The sequence below is a fragment of the Zonotrichia albicollis genome, chromosome Z, assembly GCF_047830755.1.
Source record: "Zonotrichia albicollis isolate bZonAlb1 chromosome Z, bZonAlb1.hap1, whole genome shotgun sequence".
In the NCBI taxonomy this organism is placed as follows: domain Eukaryota; kingdom Metazoa; phylum Chordata; class Aves; order Passeriformes; family Passerellidae; genus Zonotrichia; species Zonotrichia albicollis.
Window position 1 is genome coordinate 87,052,630 of NC_133860.1, and position 15,570 is coordinate 87,068,199.

Here is a 15,570-nt window from a genome sequence, read left to right on the forward strand (position 1 = left end):
GGCAGTGGCAGGGCTGGGGGCACAGGGTCACCCTGCTCGTGTGGCAGAGCCCAGCGCTGTCTGTGCTGTCCCCCAGCCCCTCCCGGCTGTCCCCTCTGTCCAGGGCGATCCGGCGGTGCGGGGTGCGGGATGCAGGGTGCGGGATCCCGTCCGAGCCCACTGGGACGGAGTGCGGGATGCGGGGATGCAGGGTGTGGGCATGCGGGCCGAGCCCCCCGGTGCCGGGTGCGGGGGTGCGGGGATGCGGGGGCGGCTCCCGGGGGCGGCTCCCGGGGGCGGGCCCCGCCGCTGTCATTGAGAAGCCGCCGGTGCCCCGCGGGCGCGGCATCGCTGCGCTCCCGGCCGCAGGTAACGGGGCTCGCTCGGGGTGGGCGCGGGGTCCGCTCCGCTCCGGTGCCGCCGGGGTTCGCGGCCGGTCCGGTCCGGTCCGGTCCGCGCCGTCGGGAGGTGCCGGTGCCGCCCTGTCCCGCTCCCTCCGCGCGTGTCCCGTTCGGGGCCGGGAGCTCCGTCCGCTTCTCCGCGCGTTGGGCGATGATTTAGCGGTTTCTGTCCGATCCTGCCCCAAACGCCGTGGGCTGGTTTCCTTGTCGGTGCGAGGAAACCACACACGTGCGCCCCACTCTAATAACAAAATCCGCGAGCAAAAAACCTCCGCGCACTTCTCAGCAGTTGGATTCACAGCCAGGATTTTGGGCTTTTTAACCAGATGGGAGGGAATATTGTGCGAGAAGTTTGGAGCTGCGGGGAGCAGAGCGATTTCACCGCGCGGGTGTCGGGGTTCCGTGCGGGCAGCCGGGGCTCGGAGCTCCGGAGCGGCGCCGACGGGCAGGGCGGGCTCCGGCGGGGCTGGGGGCTCGTACTCCTGCTCAAAGCAGCTCTGGGGGCTGGTACCCCTGCCCAAAGCAGCTCTGGGGGCTGGTACCCCTGCCCAAAGCAGCGCTGGTGGCTGGTACCCCTGCCCACAGCAGCTCTGGTGGCTGGTACCCCTGCCCAAAGCAGCGCTGGTGGCTGGTACCCCTGCCCAAAGCAGCTCTGGGGGCTGGTACCCCTGCCCACAGCAACTCTGGGGGCAGGTACCCCTGCCCACAGCAGCTCTGGGGCCTCGTACCCCTGCCCAAAGCAGCTCTGGGGGCTGGTACCCCTGCCCAAAGCAGCTCTGGGGCCTCGTACCCCTGCCCAAAGCAGCTCTGGTGGCTCGTACCCCTGCCCAAATCAGCTCTGGGGGCTCGTACCCCTGCCCAAATCAGCTCTGGGGGCTCACACCCCTGCCCAAATCAGCTCTGGGGGCTCACACCCCTGCCCAAAGCAGCTCTGGGGGCTCACACCCCTGCCCAAATCAGCTCTGGGGGCTCACACCCCTGCCCAAAGCAGCTCTGGGGGCTCGTACCCCTGCCCAAAGCAGCTCTGGGGGCTCACACCCCTGCCCAAAGCAGCGCTGGGGGCTGGTACCCCTGCCCAAATCAGCTCTGGGGGCTCACACCCCTGCCCAAATCAGCCTTGCGCCGTTCGTGGCGCTCACCCTGCTCTCCGGGCACTGGGATCGCACCTGCCCAGGTCACCCATTCCAGGTGTGCTCGGTGCTCTGGTCTCCCGAGCATCGTGCGTTGCTACTGACAGCTCTCAGCTCCTCTGGCTCCTTGTCTCAGGTGTGTTTGCTCCATTCCTGGGAAGCTTCCTGAAGTTTCGGCTCCCGGGCAGGCCTGGGTGGCACCCGAGGTGCCGGTGGGGTGTGTGAGATGAGCCTGAGTGGTCCGAAGGGGCTGTGGAATGGAACATTAGCTCTGCATTAGCCACGGAGCTCTGTTCCAGAGGAGCAGAGCTGCTGGCCCAGGAGATTCAGCAGATCCAGAGGCGGAAATGGCAATCGTGTAGGAGAGGGAGCCCTCAGTGAACCATTTCCTTCACTTTATCTCTTTCCGTGATTCTGTTCTTGCTCCCAAGTGGGGCTCTCTGCAGCGAGGCAGAGAGACAGATGTTGGGAGAGCTGTTGTACAACCTGAGAGAAATCCAGGCTGGAAATGACACAACTCTGCAGGCATCATTTAACCCCCCGTGCTTCAATTCCAGCTGACTCTGGCTGGAGAGGCCCATGCCTCGTTTCCCCCATCTGTGAACTGACCTGACCAGGCCCCTGAGGAACCTCTGGGGCCACTCTGGGTGGGAAGGCCAAGGCAAGGGCACATTGAGAGGGACAGCAGGGACATGGCAAACCCTCTGCCCTGCCTGGTGCAGCCCTCAGGAGCAGGCAGATGGCACAGGTTTCCACGTGTGCTGCTGGCTAATGCATCCTGGGTTTCGCTCCCATAAGGTTTAGTGAATTACCCTCTAAATTCTTGCTGAGCAATCTGCTGTCAAGCAGGTGCTTAATGCTGCTCAGTGCTCTGGGCTCTCCCTCTTTGTGGACAGCCTGTGTTTCCAGAGCTAGGGAGAAGCTCTGTGCTCCTCTGATGTGCCTCTGTGTGTGGCATGACATTCCCGAATCAATATTTCTTAAGTGCAGGTGTTTTCCCCTTTGTCCTGTTCCTCCTTTCCTGACATTTGCCCAAAGGCCACGCCGAAGCTGCTTCCCAGCACTGCTGAGATCTCCTCCACTGACAGATGTGCAGGAACTGCTCTGAACTGGAGTTTTTCCCCAGTGGAGGGTCCCGGGAAGGGCTTGGGGGCATTGCAGAGGGCTCCATGGGAAGGAGCTGTGGGGCAGGAGGAAACGTGCCCTGTGTGCTGGCAGCCCTCGTCCAGGGAGATGGAGCTGCAGGGGGAAGGAAAGTCTTCACACACTTCCACCTCAGGCTATTTTTAGGAGTGAAAGCTGCTCAAGAGGGAAGTATTGATTTTCCTCCTTTCCACCTTGAACGTTCTGTCTATCGTTTCCTCCGGTTTGTGTGCGCCCTGCACAAAGCTGTTCCTGCCTCTCCCCTCGTGCCCCAGCCAGCCCAGCACGCGTGGCCTCTGCTGAAACCTCTTCTGTTTGCTGCCTGGGGTCTCTGCGTGCCCAGAAACTCACATTGCAGAGCTCATTCTGCTCTCTGGGGGCCACAGGGTGCCTGTGTGAAACCTCACCAGGGTCAGCTGGGAGAGGACAGTGCAGGTGCAGAATCTCTCAGAATCTCTCCTGCCTCCCTGGGATGACGAGGGCCAAATTCTCTTGCCGGCTGCTCTTGATTTACAGCAGCTGGATGGCTGGATGGAGCATGGGGGTAGTTGTAGGGGTTTTTTGTGTGGTTAAGGTTTTTTTTGTTTGGCTTGGGTCTTTTTTCTTTTTTCTTTTTTCTTTTTTTATTTTTTTCTTTTTTCTTTTTTCTTTTTTCTTTTTCTTTTTTCTTTTTTCTTTTTTCTTTTTTCTTTTTTCTTTTTTCTTTTTCCTTTTTCCTTTTTCCTTTTTCCTTTTTTCTTTTTTCTTTTTCCTTTTTCCTTTTTCCTTTTGTCTTTTTTCTTTTCCCTTTTCCATTTTTCCTTTTTTCCTTTTTCTTTTCTTGCTTGTTTTTGGATTTTTTTTGTTTTGTTTTAGTTTGGTTTTAGTTTTTTTTTTTTTTTTGTTTGTTTTTTGTTTTTTGTTTTCCTGGTAGCATTTGTTTATAAGGCAGAAATCTGATTCTCAGGTAGTTATAAAAAGCAACAATGCTTTTAATTGAACTTGAGTTTTTCCTCTGTGGAGGAAAAACTGTCAGGAAGGGCATGGGGATACTCCAGAGTGCTGAGCTCCACAGGCACAAAAACCAAACAAACAAAACTAAAACAAACAAACAATCCCTACAATAAAAAAAACCAAAAAAACCAACAAAACAAAAGCCACCCCACACTGTTGAGGCGTTATTCAGTTAACCTGTTTATTCTGTAAACCTGTTATTCTGTTTCCTTGTTTACATTTCTCTTTTGGCAGTAACTTTGCTCCCTGCACGCGCACACCCCGTGGTGTGAGCACAGGGTGCCACGGGGGCTCTGTCCCTGCTCTGTGGCTCAGCTCTCCCTGGCTGCATCCCAGGAGCATCTCCAGGAGCTCTGTGGGAAGGTGGCTGGGTTCTGCTCCGTGCTGGTGCCTCCCCAGACCTGGCTGACCTTCAAGAGCTCTGCTGCAGAGCGGCCGGGCCGTGCCAGGAGAGGCTCTGGTGCAGCTCAGGCCGCGCTGGTCAGGAAGGAGCTCAGCTTTGCCTCCTGCCCGCAGCACGGGGCTGTGCTGACCCTGGGCTGGCTGTGCAGGGACCAGAGACCAGCCCTGCCCCTCCTGGGGCTGCACAGGGTGGGCCTGTGTCACAGAGACACAGGAGGGGACACCACGGCACCACAGCATGGCTTGGGACGGCAGGGAGGTTTAGAGGCCATCCAACCCAGCCCCCTGCCATGGGAAGGGACAACTCCCACTGTCCCTGCTGCTCCAAACCCCATCCAAGCTGGCCTTGGGCACCAGAGCTGCTCCATGCCAGGGCCTCCCCACCCTCATTGTACATTGCTTTTTGCTCATGTGCAGCCGCAATCTGCCTCTTTTACTTTGAACCCATCATCCCGTGTCCTGTCACTACAGGCCCTGCTAGAAATCTGTCCCCACGTGTCTTGTGAGTTCCCTTTGGGTGCTGGAAGGGGCTCTGAGGTCTCTCCAAAGCCTTCCTTTCTCCAGCCTGAACAGCCCCAGCTCTGCCAGCCTTTCCTCACAGCAGAGGTGTTCCAGCCCTCTGATCAAACAGATGCCTGCTCTGGCCTGGCTGCAGCAGCTCCACGTCCTTCCTGTGCTGGGCCTGGGGGCCGGAGGCAGCTCTGCAGGCGGGGTCTCACCTGAGCGGGGCAGGGGGGCAGAATGCCCACGCTGGGGGCTCAGGCAGCACAGGGGGCTTCTGGCTCCCAGCACACATGGCCAGGGCAGGGACAGCTCTCACCCACCAGCACCCCAAGTTTCTCCTCCCAGGGCTGCTCCGGGGCCCTTTCCAGCCGTCTCTGCTGTCCATGGGTAAGTTCCTGCTCGGGCAGAGCCCAGCAGCTCCCTGCTGGTGGCAAACACCACGAGCAGCGCTGCCAGGAGCTCCTGTGGGTGAAGGGACAGGGGAACAGCATCCAGAGCTTCACAGCAGCTCGTGGCAGCATCTCACCAGGCATTTCTCTGTCAGTGGGTGCACGGGTGCTGCTGCTCCTGCTGCCTTGTCTGCTGGGAGACAACACCTTAAAGCAAACATGTCATATCTGAAGTACCAGGAAGACTTGTGCCCATCCAAAAAAATTCAGTTTGATGAATTAATACCTTCCATGAAATGTTGAATTACTCTCCTTGGGAGTGGGTTTGGTTTTTCCTTGCTGGTCATAGCTGTGATGTGCATGTCCTGACCGGGCTGCCACATGGCTCTGGAGTGAGCCCTGACCTTCAGGTCTGCTTTGCTCCTGAAAACCCAGGGACACCCACTGGGGTTCCTTCCAGACACTGAGCTGTGGCTCTCCAAAGGGCCAGGAGGCCATGAGATTCCCCGTGGGCTCACAGCTCCCTGTGAGGAGCTCTGTGAGGGACAGAGCCAGCTCCAGCTGCTCAGGGCTGTGCTCAGGGGCTTGGCACAGAAACAGCTGCACAGGGCCAGGGGGGAGCCCTGGCACATCCCAGGCTGGCACAGGTGACACCTGGGTGGCCCTGTCTGTCAGGAGCCAGGACATCCCTCTGTCTGTCCCGAGCAGCCCAGACCCTGCCAGGGGGCTCAGAGATCCTGGCTCAGAGCCCAAAATGCCCCTGTGAGTTTGATTATGACCCGTGGAGCAAGTTACCAACCTCAGATGATCTGCAAGCCACGACAAATTAAGTAGAATGACAGTGAATTTATCACAGGGTGGAAAATAGATTTTGGGGTTTTTAGAATGGGGGTTCAGGGGCAAGATGGAGGAATCTGGGCATGTCCAGCCTTTCTCCTTCTTCTTCTTGGCTTCCATCTTCTGGGTGATGTTGGCACTTTGGGATTGGTTTAGAGTAGAAGCTCACTGTCTAACACAGGTGATGGGTATTGGGAAGTAACTGTAAATATTTTACATGTAGTTTTTAGTATAAAAAGATAACACTGCCCTGGGGCAGGCAGGGTGCCTCTGACTGTCCTGCTGGACGGACCTGGGCAGGGCAGGAGAAAGAATTTTATAGACAAGGAACAACAAACAACCTTGAGACCGAGAAATGAAGAGCTCTGACTCCTTCTTTGAGCCCCAGGCTGGGAACAGAGACTTTGTGACACATTTCGGGGTCACTGTGAGCAGCAGAAGATCCCGAGACCTGTCCCGCTCCGCTCCCTGTGCCCCGAGGATGCTGAGGGGACCGGGGCTGCTCCTGGAGCTGTGCATTGTTTTAGGGAAACACCTGCCTGGCTGCCAGCACACCTGTTGTTTGGCCCAAACGCTGCAGTGTCCTGAAAGGAGAGCAGGTTTTCTTTCCTCAGTGCTCCATCTGGGGGTTTTAAATGTTTGTGCTTGTTCTGCAGGCTTTCCTCCTTGTCCTAAGGGTTAAGAGATTTTGCCTGGGAATTCCCTCTTGTAAAGGCCAGACAGAAAATCTGTCTTTTCCGCAGAGAGAAGGGGAAGAGGTGAGAGCTGGAGCTGCAGCTGGAGGTGCTGAGGAGGCACCTGATCTCTGGAGTCACAGCTGGATCACAGGGTCCCCATTTCCCTGAGGAGGGGTCACAGTGCCATCCCTCAGCTCTGATTTCTGGGGGCACAGTGGATCACAGGGCCCCCATTTGTGGCCAGAGGTGCCTCTCAAGAGCTGCGTGGCTGGAGGGACAGGGTGAATTGTGCTGTATGAGGAGGAAAGTGCCCAGTGCCAGAACTGCTGAAGGGCTGAATTCCCCCCATGTTCTGAGCAGGCTGGAGTGGCTCCCTGTGAGGAGCTCACCATCAAATGTGAGTCCTGCCCTCCCTTCCTGGTTGGAAAGTGTGAGCTGGGGCAGTTCTAAGGCCTGGGAAGGTGTTGAGTGCAACAGGACCCATTTTTTGTTGCGACATATTTTTTTTGCTCCTCATTTCTGCACTTCCAGCCGTCTCTGCTGTGCGTAGGTTCAGTCTCTGCTGTTTGTGTTGCAGCATGGAGCAGCAGCCCGCTGTCCCAGCATGTTCCTGAGGCACAGAGCGTCCAGCCCCAGCAGAGGACACCGGGGAGGAGGCCAGGACGTGCGGAGCTCCCGGGCTGGCCAGAGGCACCCTGTGAAAGGTGGATACAGCAGTTCCGGGAGTGAAACACAGGGAGCTGATTCTCCTCATGGATTCTGGCAGATAGAGGCACAATTTGTTTCATTTTGTGTCGGGCTGTGCCCCAGCCCACGGTTATTCCCAGGGCTGGAGCTCGGAGGGCTGGCAGTGGTGCATGGCAGTGGTGCATGGCTGCAGGGTAGTGCATTGCCCTGCAGGGCACGTTGCTGGGGTGTGCAGGTACCACTGAGCTCTGCAGTTAGTATCAAACCAATTCCTGCTTTCACTGAGGACTCATGGTCTGCCAGGCTCACTTTGTGGGTGGGAAGCTCACCCAGCCCATGCCCCTCCAAAAGAAGCCCCTGGAGCCATGAAATCCTTGGGAGAGGGATGGTGGCATCACTGTGTGCCATGGAAGGGTAACGCAGTGTGACCACGACACAAGTGACCAAAAGCACCGGGCAGGGGAGGCCGGGTGAGCAGGGGGTGCCCTGAGTGTCACAACAGGTGTCACCCTCTGCCAGAGCCCTGCTCTCCACAGCGTGCCAGCTGATCTTTTTGAGTTTAATATAATTTAATATAGTTTAATATAATTTATTATAGTTTAATATTGTTTAATGTAGTTTAATATAATTTAATATCATTTAATATAATTTAATATGATGTAATATCATGTAAAGTCATGTAATATCATGTAATGTCTTGTAATATCTTGTAATGGGTTGTGGGTTAGTGTTGGCAGTGCTGAAAGCTGCCCAGAAGAATTCCCCAGTCACCGTTTCCCTGTGATTTCTGTCAGTTCCAGGTAAATGGGAGATTTGGAGACTAGCTTAATCCATACACGAAAAGCATGTAGAATAGAGCAAATGGTAGCAAAATGGCTTCATCGCTCTCGGGACAGCCTGCCCAGGTGAGTGGGGTCTGTGGAGGGAGCACCTTGGGGCAGAGGCCGCCCCTGGGGCTGGCGCGGCCTGCGCAGCCTGCGCGGCCTGCTCGCTGTGTCTGTCCTTGGGAAATGCGCTCACAGAAACACAACAGCAGCAGCAGTTTGTGAGCAACCCCCCTGGCTGCCAGGGGCTGCCGTTCCTGCCGTGCTCTGCTGGGGTTTTGTGAGGAGGAAAGGCAGCAGTGCTCCACTGGAACTGGCTCTTCCTGAAGGTGGGCTCATGCTTCTCTCTGTGGGCCCGCGTTTTGGCTTGGGCTGCATTGCCAGGGACCCTGGCCCAAGGCTGCTCTCCTTCCCTGGGGCCTGGGAGTGACATTAGGGTGGAGTGGACACAGAGTGGGCACAGAGTGGATACCCATGGGCTGAGTGGATGGCCCAGAGCTCCCGTGCTGCCTCGCTGGGTGAAGGTGCTGCTGCTCCCTGTGGGTGGAGGCAATGCCTTGTGCTGGGGCACACCTGTGTGACCTTCTCTCCTTCTGTGTGACCGCTGGGCTGGGCTGAGCTGTGCTCACAGCCTCCTGCAGAGCCCTGGGGCAGCCCCTGGGCAGCAGGCACAGCGTGCATCCTTGGACAAGCTGTCTGTGGTTGTGTCCTGTCTAACTGTGTGTTCTGGTGGCCCAGGGGCAGCGTGGCAGCAATGGACAGCGCTGGGGACAGTGCAGGGCAGCCCCCAAGCCGGGCCAAGGTGACGGTGACCGTGTACAAGGACCTGGTGCTGCAGCATTACGGCTTTGAGATCTGCCCCGGGCTGCCGCTGACCATCGCCTCCGTCACTGCAGGTGTGGGGATGACAGAGCACCAGGGGATGGAGGGATGGACGGACTGCAGGCAGGACTGTGGGTTCTGTTATTGTGGGATGGACAGACTGACTGCAGGCAGGGCTGTGGGTTCTGTTATTGTGGGATGGACAGACTGACTGCAGGCAGGGCTGTGGGTTCTGTTGGTGTGGGCATGAGCTGCTGGCTTTGGTTTCTGTTGGTGTGAGAGCCCTGAGCTCGCCTCCAGGGGCACCAGGACTTGTCCCATCTCCCAGTCTGGGGCCAGTGTCAGTGTCCCCACGTGTCCCTCACCTGTGCTCTCTCACTGCTGGCCTTCCTGATGCATAGAGCTGCTCAAAGTCCTTCCTAGTGTTTTATCTGAAATTCAGAGGAAGAATTTAATCTTATCTCAGAGAATTTCATCTTACTCCACTGTGGCCATGGTGATCTGAACAGACCCTGGGCTTTCAGCCCCGTGACACAGGGCTTTGCTGCTGGATGCAGGCAGTCCTGAAATCAACCAGATTGATATTTAGCTATAGAAGGGATGGGTGTAACTCAAAACCTGTCATTCTGGGTTGTTTTTTGTTTGTTTTTTTTTAATGTGTGCACAAAACCACGCAGTTTTCACCTGTTGGTGTGGGTGTCAGCCCTCTGTTTGGGGGCTGGCTGGGCTCTGGACCAGGTCAGGGACCCTCTGTCACTCCCACTTCTCTTTGTGCCCCTTCCCATGTGGAATTACCTGAGAGCTGTGGGGAGTACGAAGAGGGTTTTTTTCTGCTGTGCTTCTCTCTTCTCCTAATCAGAAAGAGCCAATATTTTACTAAAGATGAGGCACAAAGAAACCTGCCCTTCAGTTTACTAAACCTGAAACACAGAAAACCTGTCCTTCTGAGCCAGCCCTTTGCTGGTGGGATCCCATGGCTGCTTGGTTCCCAGTGTGGTGGGCTGTGACAAGGGGACAGATCCTGGGGGGTTCTCCACGGGCACAGGGAGGCTCAGGTAGGGGGACAAGGACACAGGCAGGGACACACCAGGTGGCATCAGCCCCCAGTGCCCTTCAGCCCCTTTTATTTTGCCAGCCAGCTGGTTCTTGAGGGCAGCAGGTGCTGGGAGGTGACCTTGGAGGGTTCCTGCAGTGTGGTGGTGATCTCAGAAGGTTTCTGTGCTGTGGTGGTGATCTCAAAGGGTTTCTGCAGTGTGGGGGTGATCTCAAAGGTTTTCTGTGGGGTGGTGCTGATCTTGGAGGGTGATTGTGGTGATTTCTGGCAGTGCTGTTGATCTCAGAGGGCTGTTTCCGCGGGGTGAGCAGCTCTTTGCCCTGGCAGGCGGTCGGGCTCCCCGTGCCTCACCCCGCTCCGCTCCGTTCTGCAGGGAGCACAGCTGACGGCAAGCTGCAGCCCGGGGACCAGCTCATCATGATCAACTCCAGCACGGTGGAGGGCCTGTCGGTGGAGCGGGCCGCCAGCCTCATCAGGTGTGTCACACACATGTCCCCGTGTCCCCGGGGCCTCGGTGTCCCCGCGCTGACCGTGTGTCCCCCTGCAGGGACGCTGGTGACGAGCTGCTGCTGACCGTCCTGCGCTGCACGGCCGTGAGTGACCCTTCCTCGGCTCCCGGGCACGGGCAGGGGTGGCTGGGCTGGCAGGGGCTGGTCAGGGCCGCGGGGGTGCCCTGAGCATCCTCGGTGCCATAGCCAGCCCTGGGCAGGGCGGGCACGGCTGCAGCAGCCCCGGGTGCGGTGGCACGGGCGGCAGGAACGGGCTCTGCCCCGTGTGCCCTGCTGGGCTCCGGGATGCCCGGAGGGCTCAGGGGCGCCTTCCAAATCCCGGTCTGTGCCCCTATCTCCTGTTCCCAGGGCAGGGTGGGGCTGGGGCAGGCGACACAGGCACTTTGACAGGTGAAGGATTCGCTCTACCTGGAGGGACACTGAGGGGCTCTGCTGCTGCTCTGGGGGACCACCATGCTTTACAGGGTGTTTGTGCAGTGTTCCTGAGCACACCTGAGCCTGATGGACCATACCGTGGTGACAGCAAGGCCGTGTGACAGCAGTGTCCACATCCTTGGTGACAGCAATCCCATCCTTGGTGGCCGTGGGTGGTTTGAGCACTCCGGGCAGCCCAGCAGGGCGGGCAGGGTCTGTCCATCACTACCAGGCTCTCTCTGTGCTGGGTTGGGTGCAGCCCAGTGCCATCCTCTGTTCTGTGGGGTCCCAGTGTGGGGGGGACACCTGGGCACAGCAGTTGGTCCCCGTGCGGTGACACTGGCAGAGTGACACTGGCACTTGGCACACAGTGTCCGCTGGCTGCAGCAGCTGCCCAGCAGGTCTGTCTTGGTTTGGAAAGACAGGAGTCTGCTAAGGAAGGCAGGAGCCTCTCCTGAAATGGAGACTGTAGACCCTCCCCACCCCTCCTAATTGCTATAAATTTTAAATTAAGGGGCTCTCAGGCAAAAATATGGGAGCAGGAAATAACTGTTCTTTAATAGGGAAGGAAAAAAAAAGGATAAAATGAACAATGCAGTGCACTAGGACAACAGTGACAGAGTCAGAACCCAACCTGACACCCTGTGGGTCAGGGTGTTGGTGGCAGTCCCATTGGAATTGTGGCTCAGCCCTCCTGCAGTGTCAGGGGTGGTTCTGTTGGAGCAGGGGGATCTGTAGAGAAGAATGTATTCTTCCTCTGAAGATCCAGTGGGAGGAGAGACAGCTGCTGTTCCTGTGGGGAATCCCGTGGAGAAGCCGTGCTGGTGTCTCAAAAACCTCTGGATTATATCTGGGTAGCAATGCTTGGCTCCTCCCCCTGGATTATATCTGGGTAGCAATGCTTGGCTCCTCCCTCTGGGTTATATCTGGGTAGCAATGCTTGGCTCCTCCCTCTGGGTTATATCTGGGTAGCAATGCTTGGCTCCTTCCCCTGGGTTATATCTGGGTAGCAATGCTTGGCTCCTCCCCCTGGGTTATATCTGGGCAGCAATGCTCGGCTCCTCCCCCTGGATTATATCTGAGTAGCAATGCTTGGCTCCTCCCTCTGGATTATATCTGGGTAGCAATGCTTGGCCCCTCCCCCTGGGTTATATCTGGGTAGCAATGCTTGGCTCCTCCCCCTGGATTATATCTGGGTAGCAATGCTTGGCTCCTCCCCCTGGGTTATATCTGGGCAGCAATGCTTGGCTCCTCCCCCTGGGTTATATCTGGGTAGCAATGCTTGGCTCCTCCCCCTGGATTATATCTGGGTAGCAATGCTTGGCTCCTCCCCCTGGATTATATCTGGGTAGCAATGCTTGGCTCCTCCCCCTGGGTTATATCTGGGCAGCAATGCTTGGCTCCTCCCCCTGGATTATATCTGGGTAGCAATGCTTGGCTCCTCCCCTGGGCTCACATCTCCCAATGGGATGTTATAGTTCTTATCAGCCATGCAGTGACATTCAGTAGCTGTTATCAGCAACGTCCCCTCCCGAGGGAGGTGTGAATGTGGTCACTCAAAGAGAGAGATAAGGCAAACTGCCCAGCTGACAAAGGTAATCTGCCGTACAGATGGGGATGGAAAACACCTTGCATTGCAATCTGGAGCAAGGTGCGAAGGGGCCGGGAGCGCGGGGGCTCCCTGGGACGCAGCTCCAGGTGTGTGCGGGCAGCGCAGGTGAGCAGCCCCGCACGGCCCTGCCCTGCCCTGCTCCAACCCAGCCCCGCTGTCGTTGCAGGGCGGCCCCAAGTCGTCGTTCCTCACCGAGGAGAAGAGGGCGAGGCTGAAAACCAACCCGGTCAAAGTGCGGTTCGCGGAGGAGGTGCTGCTGAACGGACACTCGCAGGTCAGCGCGGCGCGGGGCTCTGCCCGGGCAGGGGGCTCAGGCTCGCTGTGCCCCCTGCCCTGCCCTGGTCCCGACAGCCGCTCTCTGCTGCGGCCAGGGCTGATCGGGGCGCGGAGGAAGCACTGGCACCTGCGGGGCTTTGCCTTGGATGTGCTTACTCGGATGAATGGTGTTATAAATTATCAAATCGTGAGCCAAACGTATAAGAAAATTTAGCAAAGATTTATTAATTTGTCTGTGAGACCGAAGTTCGGTTGTCAAAACCACCACAGCCAAAGAGTCAGCGTCGAGCCCGGGATTGGCACTGGGTGAACACATGGCTCTGACCTCTGAGTCAGTTCACAAATGCTGCCTTGCTCAGCGAGCTCTTGGACAGTTTATCCTGCCCGAGGCAGAGATGACCGAATGTTCTTTGTGTCTCTTCGCATGCATCACCGAGGCTTTGCATGCGCAGAGGTGGACAAAGGCTCAGTCCAGGTGTCTCGATGTTGTCAGTCTACTCCAGGGAAGCCGTGTATTCACATGTATCAGGGTGGCGCCGTCGGTTATCTCGACAGATGTAATCGTGGAGGCGATAATCACTCTTAGGTGGGCCCGGGCGACCTGGGGAAGCCGGTGATTATTGTCCTGGAAGCTTCTATTTTTACGTTAAAACTTCGATGTGTGACAGCCCCACAGCCAGGGGGTAGGAGTGTCAGGGGGTGGGATGGTGGGGATGGATGGAGGTGAGAGATCTCTGGAGCCAGAGATCTGGGCCTCAGATTGGGGTTTATTGCAAAGGGCCAAGCGCAGGGCCCTGCTGGGATTTGGGGTTTATTGCACAGGGCCTGGGCGCAGGGCCCTGCTGGGATTTGGGGTTTATTGCAAAGGGCCTGGGCGCAGGGCCCAGCTGGGAGCTGCAGCCACAGCTCGGACCAGGCCCCAAAGAGGGAGAGAGGTAAAGGGAGAGAAGGCAAGAATGGGGTAAAAAGAGAATGGGAGCGTTAAAGAGAGGATCAGAGGGCAAGGTTCCCGTTACAGTACAATAAATCTTTTTCTGGGCTTGGAATTTGGGGTTTATTGCAAAGGGCCTGGGCGCAGGGCCCTGCTGGGAGCTGCAGCCACAGCTGGAGCAGGCCTCAGAGAAGAGAGTGGGAGAGGATGAGAGGGTAAGAGAGTAAAAGGGGTAAGAGAGCAAAGTTCTCGTTCCAATACAATAAATCTTCTGTGTTGAATATTCTGATTCTCACTAACCAATCCAGTACAAGATACAAATCCTATAGCATTTCCACACAGCCTATAAGAATAATTACATCACCATCTTGTGTTACATGTTAAACCCTACAAACTCCTCTTTGGGCCCTTCTGCCAAGCTGCAGGGTCTGCTCTGACCCTTGGGCCTGTCTGCAGGCAGAGGGTGTTGTTCCATCAAAGGGGGATCGCCTTCAGCTACCACATCATTGTTTTCCAGTTGTTCAGTAACTGAGGTATCTCAAAGCTTGCCTTCATTTCCATCTCTCTTATAGTTTCTATATTCCCAAAATCTTTTGCCAGGCAATCATATTGGTAAGGCTTTCCTGTCTCATCTTCCCCAGCACATGGCAGGGTGGGTCCCAGTGGGTCTGGGAAAGGACCTCTTGTCATTGCCTAGAGAAGGCACCTGTGGAGGAAATGCTGCACCCTGAGCTGCCCTAAAGCCTCTGCCAGCATTGTCTGAGCTGATCAGACCTCAGCAAGTGCACAGCAGGGACACGGTCAGTGTTTAGATTGCCATTAAATTAATGACAGCACAAAGGCAGGAAAATTAATTCAGGTGCTGGGGTCCCTGGTGTTAGGTTCCCTTTTCGCCATCTGGATGTGTAACCTGTTTTGAGCAGTGAGGTATTAGCACAAAGGAAGGGTAAATAAATTTGTTGCATATTTATGATTCCTTTCTGGAAAAGCACTCTGCACCACGGCAGCCCTGAGTGCTTTAGGGCCGCTCTCCTTTCCTGGGCTGACGCACTCAGGCAGCCAAAATGGGCATTATGGCCCTGAAAGGCGTGCAGCCTCCAGTTTCAGTAAATACACAGCTCTTGTCATCCTAATGGAGCAGGGGCTAAGTGATCCTTGCGGCTGGTTCTGCAGCTGAAACCCGACCCTGCCGGCTGGAACATGAATTGTTGATGAGCCTCGCTGCTTTCCTGCCTTCTGCCGGGCCGGTGATGGATTCCACATCCCGGGCAGTGCCCCGGGGACAGCGTGAGCCAGGGCACGGGAAGGGCACGGGAGAGGAAGGGTTAAGTGGGAACAGCCTCTGACAGAAAGAGAGGAGCCTCAGGGGGCTCTGGTGTGGTGTTTGTGGGGTCCCCCGTGGCAAGAAAGGATGAATTTGACTCCATGTTCCTAGAAGGCTGATTTATCATTTTATTATATCTAAATTATATAATAATTATAATATAATAATAGGATGAATTTGACTCCATGTTCTTAGGAGGCTAATTTATCATTCTATTATATCTAAATGATATAATAATTGAAATAATATGTTACTATATTATATTAAAATATATATTAATATATATATATAACTATATATACTAAAACTCTACTAAAGAATAGAGAAAGGATACTTACAAAAGGCTTAACAAGATACTAATGAAAACTTATCTCCTCAGAGTCTGACACAGCTAAGCAGTGATTAGTCATTAAGTAAAAACAATTCACACGTTGGATAATCAATCTCTTCAACTACATTCTAAAGCAGTAAAACACGAAAGGAGCAAATAAAAGAATGTTTTCCTTTTCCTCTGAGGCTTCTCAGCTTCCCAGGAGAAAAAATCCTAAGAAAAATTTTTTCCAGAAAATACAATGGTGCCAGCTGGGTGGTTGGATCTGCCCAGAGAGTGGCGATGTGTTTGGGCAAGTAAAGAGCCCAGAATTTGGGCTAGAAGAAGAGCA

At 55.7% G+C, this 15,570-nt stretch overlaps 1 protein-coding gene across 3 annotated transcripts in view; it reads left to right on the forward strand.

Annotated features, from left to right (window-relative positions):
* The first annotated feature begins 213 nt into the window (after positions 1–213).
* Positions 214–15,570, forward strand: part of FRMPD1 (FERM and PDZ domain containing 1) — a 32,792-nt gene continuing 17,435 nt past the window's right edge. The window contains exons 1-7 of one of the 3 annotated variants that reach the window (XM_074533499.1): positions 214–348; positions 7,033–7,159; positions 7,937–8,295; positions 8,705–8,862; positions 10,216–10,318; positions 10,390–10,435; positions 12,544–12,651. In XM_074533499.1, coding sequence (XP_074389600.1) covers positions 8,721–8,862; positions 10,216–10,318; positions 10,390–10,435; positions 12,544–12,651 — 399 coding nt within the window. In that variant the 5' untranslated portion in view covers positions 214–348; positions 7,033–7,159; positions 7,937–8,295; positions 8,705–8,720. Of the gene's footprint in view, positions 349–7,032; positions 7,160–7,936; positions 8,296–8,704; positions 8,863–10,169; positions 10,319–10,389; positions 10,436–12,543; positions 12,652–15,570 lie in introns of those variants that run through there. The other 2 variants (XM_074533498.1, XM_074533500.1) reach the window with 2 other exon arrangements.